The sequence below is a fragment of the Andrena cerasifolii genome, chromosome 1 (assembly GCF_050908995.1).
Source record: "Andrena cerasifolii isolate SP2316 chromosome 1, iyAndCera1_principal, whole genome shotgun sequence".
Classification (NCBI taxonomy): Eukaryota; Metazoa; Arthropoda; class Insecta; order Hymenoptera; family Andrenidae; genus Andrena; species Andrena cerasifolii.
This window is the reverse complement of record NC_135118.1, coordinates 20,000,695-20,012,755: the sequence shown is the minus strand read 5'-3', so window position 1 is coordinate 20,012,755 and position 12,061 is coordinate 20,000,695. Positions and strand designations below refer to the sequence as shown.

Here is a 12,061-nt window from a genome sequence, read left to right as displayed (position 1 = left end):
GCGAAGTATGCGCGTACGCCGATCATACGATACGGTCTCTACGTAATGATTGTATTTTATTATTCTTTCAGATGCATGAAGCTTTACTTGATCGAATAATAGCAGTAAAAAAATTTGTCTGCTTAAGCCGCTATGCTTTCCACGCGCCGTATCCCTCCGTTTGTAAAACGTCCCTTCTCTCCATACATTTAATCACCCCCCAACCCCCCCCCCCCCGCCGAGTTAATCACGTTCCAAAAACTCGATGCTTCGCCTTACGAGCTTCACGCTGTCTAATGCAGTTTCAATGTAAGTAAAGTTCCATTTGTGCTTGGATTCGAGTGTTTCATGCGTTTGATAGTACGTCATAACGAGTTCCGTATCATTTCACATTAGTTTTTAGAGAGTTTCTTTCGTGTCTTGTATTGTAAAAGAGACTGTGAAATTATTACAGTTAGTACGATATTATTAATACAATTGAACCGTCCGTACGAGAATATTATAGTTAGAATAATGTCAAATTGACCACTCAAGGCTATTAAAGGGCCACCCTACCACTGTGTCATCTGGATACCCCCACCACTCCAGCTCTTTGCCACGCCCCTGCTGTGGTTCACTGTGGGGGAAAGCAGCACTGAGAGATCAATTAAGTTTGTTCTGACTATAGACGGGTATACCAATAATTTGACGTGTTTTAGAATGTTAAGGTCCACGAATATGCATTTATATTATATTTCATGGTTTCTACTATACACATGTGCTGTTTCGATACGTACTCGGTATCGTTGAATGCAACTTGCTGTACTCACATGCAACTTGTTGCATCTCTTGTTACTGTTACACATTCAAGTTACACACTCACATGGATATATCTGCATAACGAATTACTTACTAGCGATTAGGCAAGAGACAAATTATATTTTCTTTTCTTTGTTTTGATAGCTAAGCACGATGTGTAACAGACAAGCACCTCTTTCCTTTTGTGTTCATGTTGGTTTGACTTCTGGCCGGCCTTTTTTTTTTCTTTCTACTACTACACAAGATTCACACACGCACAACCTGTTATTAAACAACGCATGCCCTAGTGCCTGCGACTCAGCAACACTGCACACTACCCTCTACCGCGGCACATTCCAGAGGCATCGTGATTCAGCGACGAAACAGTGTTCGATTATTATACACTTGGAAATGCAGTGAAAGTCAGAACATTCAGATAATTTCCATTGTTACAGAGAAAACCCATTCAGAACGAGCTTCTTGCAAGCAATTAATATTAATTAACATTCGGTAATATTGTGAATACTATTTTAATTATAAATTACAGAAACTTCTTTTACGATAAATTTTGTAAATAGTGAATCCACACTTTTCTCCTTAACTTTTTCTCCTTTTCAAAGGTTTGATATTTGTTGCCAACAGTGTACGAGCACTTTCTGCTTTTGATCAAGCAAGTTCGACTTTAGCTACCACCCTACAACATTTTTCAAGTCTATGCTATACTGATTATTCTATACAAAAGTATAGAATAAATTAAGTTAAAAAATCTATCTAAGTAGCTACCACTTACTCACTATTATCTTCTTTCTATTTATCACCCTACTTTATATCTAAATCTTTCTTCTACCCTCCCCCTGTATCTCCTCCTATTCCTATTCCTATTTTAATCTGCCTGATTCTCCCTGTTCTTCCTCATCCTTTATCTCCACTTTCCTCTCCACTCTTCTCTTTTCCAATCCCTCGATCCAACTCTCCCCCGTTTCACTGTCGTCCAAAATTTCCCTTATTCTCTCTCCTATTGCTCCTCCGTCCCCTCCATCTCCACACCTACACGTTCCCAAGTTTCCCCTTCCCTCTCACATACCCTGCACTTCCCTGCACTTCAATTAGACCGTATGTTTTCTTTCAAAAGTATTATTTTGAGGCAAGAAACGTTGATCTATAATCGCAGGGGTAGTTTAAATCGTTTAGGATAAAAAATGAAAGAAACTTCCACCCAAATCGAATGAATTACATTAAATATTTAATCCGATGAACTTATCATCTACAGATTACAATTTGCTGCAACATTCGCATTATTACTTCACGAAGAAAGCATGTACCAATAGAGTCAACGCAATGAAAGGATTCATACATTCCATTAGCCTTAGAAAACCTATTTTCCACATTTCCACAAATCCATTTTGACTAGACTACTGTTCTTCCAAATGTTAATGGAAAATCAGAGCGCACTCGTTCGACAAGCAAATTAATGAACCACGCAATGAGATAAAATTGTACGATACCTTTGGAAAGCGCGTAGAACGAAGACTGATACACGCTGTTCACACTTTGTCCGCTGTGCTCCGACCATTTTCCTCCATTCCCCATTTCCTCTATCTCCGTTCTTAATCTTCACACAAGCTCGTCCGCCGTGCACTGTCCGTAGGTTGTTGACTCTTGTTACGTTGAAGCACGATTACTTGTCTTAGCAAACCGCATCCGCTGAAAAAAAAAAACAAACAAGTGGCTCGTCGCATGGGGTCTGAAAGAGAATGGTGTTCCTTTATCGTTAATTGGCGAATGCGAGATGGAGCGAACGCTGAGAAGGTGGAAACGGCGTGCACTCGCGTGATTCACACGAAAAATTCTCACATACTTTCCACAGAATACGAGGGCACACGGCAGGCACACACAACACTGCGCGAACGAAAAGATACGAAACCGAGGAGACAGATCGAGGAGAGAAAGGAAGATAGGGACGAGGGGGTACAGGTTGTAGAGATCGAGGAGACCGAGGAGACGGAAACGGAGAAGAGGAAGCGAAAGGACGCGGAGGAAGTCGAGGAAGAGATTGAAACAGTAATCGTTGAAACAGACACGAGGGGCAGGCTGACTCACAGGGAAAAGAAGCTCGACGAATCGGAGAAGGAGGTGGAAGTGGAAGAAGAAGAGATCATAGAGAAAGTAAGGAAAGAGTTGAAACCTAAACGACCACAGATCGGTCGCGACGAGATCGAATTAGAAGAGATCGAGGAATTCGAAATAAAGGAAGACAAGTCCATGCCTTCAATCGCTGTAAACGTACCCAGCCAACGCCACCAAGTAATACCCCTAGATCGTACCATCGATCAGGCACCTGGAAAGCCCGAATTAGAAAAAGCAAAGCTCACGATGGACGTCATCATGCCCCTGACGGAGCAGCTGGTGCCCGTTCAGGAGAAAGAGATCGACGACATCAGCCAGATCAAGCCCGTCGAACGCAAAGCGTCCCTATCCATCGCCCCAGTAGAACCCTACTCCACCATGGAGACCACTGTGCAGGCCTCCACTGGCGAATTCTCCGACACCTTCAAGCCCACGACCTACGAGGCTACGCCTGCTATAGTGCCCTCTGAGGGCCTGGTGGTCAGCGAGACTCTGACCAACGACGCTGGCATCACCAGCCTGGCGATCAGCAAACAAGAGCTGAGTAGAACAGCGGACGTTAGCGTGACGTTTCAAGAAGCGACGACCGTTTACGAGACTATGGTCAGCCAGCAGGAAGTTCCGACCGAGGACTTCGTGGCTCCAATGGCGGTCACAGCCGAGGACACTATTCTCCCCCAAGTGGGGCTGTCCGTGTACGAAGTGCACGAAGGCCTCGCCGAAGACAAGCTGGAGCCGATGAAAACAGTCCTCACAAAGCCCAGGGTGAATGTGACAGCAGTGGAGCCTCTGGTCGTCGAAGAAGTTCGCGCGGAGGATAAGCCCGGCAAGTACTATCCGGAGCTGATAGTGCCCACGGAGATCGCCACGCAGACCATCATATCGCAGCGTCAACGAGTCACCGAGGAGATGCACGCGCCGGAGAAGGAGGGCGAGTATGTACCTGGGAGACTGCCGCCGAGTCAACAGGCGCAGGTGGGCATTTCGTATGGGAGCGAAACGGCTGTCATCCAGCAGGACGTGGTCCAAGAGAGCGAGGGTGTGTTCGTCACCGAGAGAAAGATCGATACGTTCGAGGCAACCACTAATGTTACACTGCTGGAGGGAGTGTCCGTGTCCACCGTGCAAACGCAGGACACCGAGGGTGATTTGACGATAGAGGAGACGAAGAGGGTGGTGGCTGACTTGAATGTCATTGAAATACCGTCAGCTGTTACAGTGGAGACTGTACCCTCGGAGAAAGAGAGGGAGTATCAGCCAGGGGAGAAGCCAGCGACTAAGATCGCTGAAACCTCGATATCGTCTTTAGAAATCGGTTCCATATCGAGTACAATCGTTCAGGAGTCCGAGGGGGTCTATCAACCAGATCAGACGCCGACTAAAGTGTTAGCAGAGACGTCTATCAGGCCCGAGGAGCACGTCATGGTGTCAGAGATTCAGACAGCGGACTATCCATCGGATTTCAAAGAGGAATTGAAATACATCCAAGAAAGCGGCACCCTGTCTGTGCAGCTGACCGAAGCTAAGATGGTGCAGGAGACTCTGACTCATGATCGCGAGGAAAAGATGGAGGAGATGGCGAAGCCTGAGGAGCGCGTTGTGGAGACTAGCTACGACGCTGTCAGGGGTGTCCAAGTGTTCCAGACCACCTCCATAGAAAAGGAAGCGGACCTGAAGATCTTCGAGATGCCCGAGTCCCATCGCGGTAAAACAGTGCCGACGCACCCAGTAGTCTCGCTGGAGGTAGAGATGACCCAGCCAGAGGACAATCTGGGAGAAATCACGGAGGATGTTCCTTCTTCTGGTGTGGCGAAGGTAGAAGCCATCAGCTTGCAAGAGACGGTCGTGGACGAGACTGTGGTAGCCGAGGACCTAGCTCCAGCGAAGGAAGATAAAGCGCCTGAATCAAAGCTAGCTGAAGTGACGATGAACGAGATCGAAAGCCTCCACACGACCATGGTGGTCGCCAGTGAGAACGAAACTGAGTACACTGAGATCTCTGAAGTGAAAGGAGCCTATGCTAGCACGGAGTTCACCACGCAAATGGCTACGGTGTTCGAGGAAGTTAGGACCCATTCCCCAACAGGCGAATACGTGCCAGAAGAGAAGCCTGCCGCTGGAGTGGCACAGCCGTCGCACGTTCCTCTGGAGAGTGTGACAGTGGCGATGCAGGAGGTGGCTGAGAAGGAGGATCTGTACAAGACTGACGCTAGGCCAGACGAGAAAACAGCGGTCGTAGAGCTGACAGAGGCTAGATCAGGCGCTACAGTGCTGGAAGTGATCCCACACGACCGTGAGAACGTGTACAGCCCTGACGCCCGACCACAGGACTATACTGCTCAGCCACTGGTGTCCGGGCACACGGTGGCCTTGAAATCGGAGACCTTGGTGGAGCAGAGCGCTGGGGAGATGAGCGTGGACAGGCCGCAGTCAGGAATGGCGATTCCCCAACGTGACGCTTTAGAGGAGCTTATTATTACCGAGACTAACATAGCTGAGACAGAGAAGAGCAGAGAGGCGGACATTCTGCCAGCCACCCAGAGCGCAGAGCTGCAGATCTGCTCGAAGACGGAGAAGCTGACGGTGACAGAGGTGATGAGCGTGTTGAGCGAGGAGAAGCTCGACGTGGAGGATATACCTAAAGAGAGGAAGGTCACTATGGGTATCACCAGCGGCCACGAGGTGGCTGAGATGCAGGAGACAATTCTAGCTAGTAACACTAATATCCTGAAGGAAGAGAAGGCGAAGGAAGAGCACGCTAGTCAACAGCAGAGTGGATTGGAGGTGGTAGAACAGACGGAGGTAGCGGTGTCCGAGAAGGAGTCTCCGTTGCAGGAGGATGTGAAGCCTGACAGCAAGAAGGTTGACGTCGTCTTCGAGCAGGGAGAAGGTATCGTGGTTGGCATGACCTACCCTGAGGACAAGGAGGGAGTGTTCACTGGTGAGGAGAAGCCTAAAGGTGTGGAAGCTACCGTGGACATTGAGACGCAGGGAGTAGCGTCTAAATTCGAGGTCCTCAGTGACACTGGCTTAAGCGATCTGCCAAGTGAAACCGTCACAGAGGCCAAGCCTACGACCACCATTCTGCCCATCGAAGCTGCTGTAGCTGAAGAGGTGCAAACTAGGGAGACAGAGGCGCCGTTCACTGAACTCAAGCCCTCTGATAAAAAGGCCAATCTTGAGTTTGTAACAGGCGAAGGTTTAATCGTCTCAGCTGTGACTGCCGAGGACAAGGAGAGCACTCTGCCGGAAGCAGAGAAACCGGAGGTCAAATCCGCCATCTTTGATATACCGACTCACATCGTGGCACAGACAAGCGAAACGACCACCACCGACAACGTTGGAGAATTCAAAGCTGAAGAAACGACCACTGCGACGGCTACCACTGACCACGTCACCTTCCACAGTGTAATCGCGTCTGAAACTGCTGCAGGTGATCTCGAGAAGCCAATGGAGGACTTCGTTCAGCCTGACAAGAAGACCGTCGACGTTTCCTTTGAGGAAGGTATGGGAGTGACGGTGACGGAGACCATTGTGTCTGATAAGGAGAAGGAGTACTTCGGGAAGCCACAGATCCAAGGCGAGCAAGCTACTATGAGCTTCGATGCTCACAAGGTCGCACAGCTGATGGAGATCACACCAGCCGCTACTTCTGGGGATTTGAATGTGCCGATTCCTGCGACGTTCGCTGCGAAGGAGGAACGACTGCCGTTTGAGAGTATCGTTCAGACGGAGACCATCGTATCGGAGACCGAGAAGGAGTTTGAAGATAAACCGGTGATAAGCAACAAGGCTGAAGTGACCATGAACGAAATCATCAGCGCCACGACGACCACTGAGATCACAGCTGACAAGGAGGATATTCTTCAGATTCCCGAGAAACCATCGGAGAAACAGGCCAGCGTTGAATTTGCGGGTCACGTGATCGCTGAGAAGACAGAGGTCACTGTGGATTCTAGCACTGGCAAGCTAGAGGAGCTGAAACCAGTCTCTGCTTCCGCTGTGTCATCGAATATTCCTTTGGAAGCGTTGATTAGCTCAGAGACACAGGCCACAGAGGCAGAAGGGTTACTGACCAAGGACAAGACCCCTCTTCAAGCCCTGGCAGACTTGTCTCTGGTGGAGGAGCAGAGTATACAAGTGTCTGCAGTGGTTTTAGAGGACAAGGAGGAAGAATACACGTCGAAGGAGCTGCCAGAGATGAAAACTGCTGGAAAGACCCTTGTATCTGGCCACGTGGTTGCTGAAACCACAATGCAAGTCGTCGACTTCAGTACTGGTGACCTGGTGGAGGAAAAACCCTCTGAGGCAACAGCCATGCAGGAACACATTCCATTTGTGCCATTGATAGAGTCACAGCCTGTCGTTCAGGAAAGTGAAGACAAGTTTGTACCAGGTCTGATGCCAGAGGACAAGAAAGCCATCGTGGACCTCGAAGAGGGTAGGAATATCGTGACTGTGTCCCAGGTCACACCTGCTGACAAGGAATCCTTGTATACCGCTGAAGAGACGCCTTCGAAGCATGCGGCCTCTGTTGGACTGGATACCACCCATGGAATCGCTGAAACGACCACAGTGTCTATTGAAGATTCGATATCTGAAGTGACCATAGAGAAACCGGACACCAAGACAGCATTGCCTAGTCAGGAAGTCTACCAGAGCGTCCTCGTGACCCAGGACATCGTGCAGGATCAAGAGAATACCTTCGAAGGTAAATTCAAGCCAGCTGTGCAGCAGGTGGAAGTGTCGATAGAGGAGGGTAAACGCGTCACCACTGTGATGGAGGTAAGCGTGGCTGATAAAGAAGAGATACTGAAGACAGTCCAAGAAGAAAGAAGTCGAACAGCTGTACCAGCCATCGTTTCTGGCCACGAGGTGCCAGAAATGTCTGAAGTTATCCCAGAATCGAGCACAGGCGAGGTGGAGATCCTGAAACCTGTGACAGCAACAGCCCAGGTAGGCCAGAAGCCATTCGAGACGATCGAGATGACAGAGCAAGTGCTGGCGGAGAAAGAGGTGGACAAAGTCGAGGAAATAACGCTACAGAAGACCAGTGCGCGCGTGACGGTGGACGAAAACAGGTTCATCGCCGTTACGGAAGCGACTACTGCGCAGGATGTCGAGACAGAGCTGTCAGAAATGAAGAAGCCTCGAGAAGAGGTGGCGAAGCCAGCGATGGAGGGCAAAGAAGTCGCTGAGCAAATGGAGGTGAACTTGAGGGAAGGACTTGGGGAGGTGGTTCAACCGCTACGACCAACCGCTGTGGAGGCGCACCCCACGCAGACGACCTTAGAGAGCGTTGACATCAGTGAGACAGTGGCACAGGAGCACGGTACAGTGTTCGAGGGGAAGATGAAGCTGGACGAGCGCAGCGCCACGGTAAGCTTCGTGGAGGGAAAGAGCATCACCGTCGCCCAGGTCGTCACGCAAGACAAGGAAGACACCATCACAGTGTCCAAGTATGAAGAGAACAAGGCAGAGGTGACGTTGACCAGGGTTGGAATGGACGTGGCTCAGACAGCCCAGGTGTTCATAGAGCAGAGCACTGGGTCTGTTCAGCCACTGGAGAAGCACGAAGCTAAGGCTCATCCTAAGCAGGACGCCTTGGAGCCCATCATAGTCGAAGAGACTCCCAGCGCAGAAAGCGAAGGCACTTTTGATAAGTACCCTAAGACAGTGTCCTCTACTGCCATCCCAATGTTCGAAGAGGGCCATGGACTTTCCGTGACAGAGGTAACGTCTGCAGAGGTGGAGTCGTTGCTGAAAGAGACGAAGATGGACGTGTCCCAGACAGCCACCAGCACTATCATCGCTGAACGTAATATCTTGGAAACCACCACAGTAGAGTCTCGAGTGGACGTGCCAGACAAGGTGCAGGAGGTGAGCTTTAAGCCACAAGTGGCTGTTCCTGGCCAGGACACCTTCGAGAGCATCATTGTGAATGAAAACATAGTCGAGGAGAGTGAAAGGACCTTCGAGGGGGTATTCAAGCCGCAGACCCAGAAAGCAGATATTGATATCGAGAAAGTAACGTCTCTTCAGGTCTCTGAAACTGTCACAGAGGACAGGGAGAGCGCCCTCGATGTTGCTCCGAAACGGGAGGAAGTGAAGGCCACTCAGGACATCGGTCTTCTCGAGACTCTCGTTGGATCTATGGTAGAGAGCATGCAGAGTACTCAAGAGATCCATGAAGAGAAGCAGGTGTCTTCGCAGGCGACCATGACTCAGACCGTCATAGAAACAGCAGTGAAGATGGAGACGACTGTGGGTGAGCGTGAGGATACGTTCGAGGGGAAAGATTTCAAGCCAGAGCAGCAGAGGGGCAAGCCCCAGCTGGAGGGACTGAGCACTGTCACGGTCACAGAGGTGGTTTCCAATGAAATCGAAGATGTTCTGCCGGATGCAGTTGCCCCCAAGGAGCAACAGGCGCGACCCAGTCTGACTGGCAGGGAGGCGCCTGAAGTTATGCAAGTGATCACTGTAGCCACCACAGAAGAATTCGAGAAAGTGACTAAATTGCAGGAGCAACAAGGCAAGATAGAAGTGGAGGAGCTGTCCTCCGTCGCAGTAAGCGAGGTGATCTCTAATGAAGCGGAAGACATCCTCACCTTGAAGAGCATCCCCAAAGATCAGCGGGCAGACTTCAATATCCTAGGAAGAGAGGCTGCAGAAACGTCTCAGGTGACGACGATCGCTGAGACAGAGGATCTTACTCTGAAGCGACCCGAAGAACAGAAGGGGAAACCGAAGGTAGACGAACTGACGCCTCTGACGGTTTCGCATGTAGTTTCTAACGAGGCAGAGGAGGCAATGCCCGCTCCTGAGGTTCCGAAAGAGATGACAGCTGAGCGGAGCTTGCTGGGGAGGGACGTGGCTGAGACGATGCAGGTATTAACGGTTGCAAGTGCCGAGGAGCTTGTTGCCCCCAAAGCTCCCGAGGGGCAGAAGGGCAGGCCTCAGGTTGAGGAACTGGCACCACTGACTGTCTCCCAAGTCGTTTCCCAAGAAGCGGAGGAAATATTACCCACTCCCGAAGTCCCTGTGGAAAGGGAGGCTCAACCGAACCTGATAGGCAGAGACGTTGCTGAAACCATGGAAGTGTTGACCATGTCTAACGTGGACTCCTTGGCCGAAGCCAAGAAGCCGGAGGAGCAGAGAGGAGTACCAGGTCTCGAGGAGTTCGTACCTTTATCCGTTTCGCAAACGGTGTCCACTGAAATGGAAGACGTGCTGCCCAGTCCAGAGGTGCCGACAGAGAAAGTGGCCCAACCGAGTCTGTTCGGTCGCGACGTGGCAGAGACGATGCAAGTGTTGACGATGATCAGCGCGGAGGAACTGACCACGGCGCGTGCACCCGAAGGGCAAAAGGGGAAACCGAATGTGGAGGAGCTGACTTCGTTGACCGTCTCTCAAACTGTGTCTCACGAAACGGAGATGATCCTGGAAGGCGAAGTGACGCCTAGCAAAGTGACAGCCACGGCTGCGTTATCTGGAAGAGAGGTGGCCGAAACCAGTCAGGTTCTCACTGTGACCAATGTGGAGGAACTGGAGAAGCCTGTGCTACCCGAGGAACAGAAAGGGAAACCGCGACTGGATGAGCTGACGTCGTTAACCGTCTCTCAGGTGGTGTCTAGCGAGCTGGAGGACACGTTACCGTCCCCGGAGAAGCCCAGCGAGAAGACTGCTCAGCCACAGATGACTGGCAGAGAGGTGGCTGAGAAAACGGAGGTCCTGACAGTGTCGAACGTGGAGGAGCTGCAGAAGCCAGAGAAGCCAGAGGGCCAGAAAGGGAAGCCTGATGTGGAGGAACTGAGTTTCATCACTGTCTCTGAAGTGGTTTCCACGGAGGCAGAGAAGGAGTTGCCAACCCCAGAGGCTCCCAAACAGCGTAAAGCGCTTACACAAATGTCCAGCATAGAGGTGGCAGAGACCACAGAAGTATTAACGATGACCAGCGCTGAGGAGCTTCCAAAACCAAAGGCACCGGAGGAACAGAAAGGCAAGCCGCAGTTGGAGGAACTGTTATCATTGTCAGTATCAGAGGTTGCGTTCGGCGAGGCTGAGAAGGGACTACCAACGCCAGACGAACCAACAGCACAGACTGCTAAGCCCAGTCTGCTGGGTATCCAGGTCGCTGAGAAATCGCAGATGATCCCGTCTTCCATTACCGGGGATCTTCCAGAGTCAGCTAAACCAGAATCCAAGCAAATAGTTCCCGAGCAAATTCCATTCGAGAGCATAGAGCAATCGCAGCCAGTGCCGCAGGAGAGCGAGGGTACGTTGGTAGTGGAGCAAACAACGAAAACGGCGATGGCTGAAGTGTCGTTCCGTGTATCGGAGAGCGTGGAGGTGACACAAGTGACCGCCACGGAACAGGAAGCGAATGAAGTGGTGAAAGGCGTGGCGAAAGAAGCGTCCGCGCAGCCGGATGTTATTAAACGAGAGGTTGCTCTGAAAACTGAGATACAGCCCGAGGACGTGGCGTCCGAGTTCCGAGTGACTAAACCAGAGAGTAAGACTGCTAGAGGGGTGGAGGAGGTTCAGCAAGGTGTGATCGTGACCGAACACCTGACCGCTGGTGAGATTGAGTCAGAACTGCCCGAGTCTGTAATACCTTTCGCGAAGTTAGCGAACGTTTCAATCGAAGCCGAGCACCTGGAACAAGTTGTGGGTGAGTATCCATGCTATAAAGGTATTCGATTGCCAGTGACGGGACGGACGTGGACGTTGACGGTTAGGCTGACGACCTGAGAACGCATCGATGGTAGTCGTTAGAACGTTTCACGCGAGAGGTTTGAATTTAGGGCTGGTCGAAGTGGAATGTCGATGTAAGCGAGTGGAGGGTTAATTGATGGAAGCCAGGTAGAGTGTCGTGAGAGGGTGTAGGGGTAGGTGAGACGGCGGAAGTGGCGAAAGGTAGGTATGGACATCACACAGACATCAGACACGATCTAGACAATACATCACAAGCTACTTTACACACAGGCGACACAAACCAGTATCAAATCGTTACGGTGTCGATGAACATGAGAACCGTGTATCCATTCTGTCTTATGATTTTTAAGAGAGAACCGAGTTGTTGGGATGGAGAAAGGGTATCACGCAACGATACGCAAAATGCCACGAACCAAATGGTATTGCGAATCTAGAGTGAGAAGTCAAACCAAGTAAAACGAAA

At 50.6% G+C, this 12,061-nt stretch overlaps 1 protein-coding gene and 1 long non-coding RNA gene across 12 annotated transcripts in view; one reads left to right on the top strand and one right to left on the bottom strand.

The window, feature by feature from the left end:
- LOC143378352 (uncharacterized) overlaps window positions 1-12,061 on the bottom strand; it is a 63,562-nt gene that overhangs the window by 22,017 nt on the left and 29,484 nt on the right. Inside the window, exon 2 of the long non-coding RNA XR_013088248.1 lies at window positions 2,262-2,460. This is a non-coding gene — a long non-coding RNA (uncharacterized LOC143378352). The remainder of the gene's footprint in view (window positions 1-2,261; window positions 2,461-12,061) is intronic.
- The window catches only part of Sls (sallimus), a 210,430-nt gene that overhangs the window by 169,156 nt on the left and 29,213 nt on the right, over window positions 1-12,061 (top strand). For 7 of the 11 annotated variants that reach the window (XM_076829834.1, XM_076829762.1, XM_076829789.1 and 4 more), the window contains one exon: window positions 2,624-11,554. The exons of 3 other annotated variants lie outside the window; for them this stretch is intronic. In XM_076829834.1, the coding sequence (XP_076685949.1) occupies window positions 2,624-11,554 (8,931 nt within the window). Of the gene's footprint in view, window positions 1-71; window positions 95-2,623; window positions 11,555-12,061 lie in introns of those variants that run through there. One more of the 11 variants, XM_076829817.1, reaches the window with a different exon arrangement.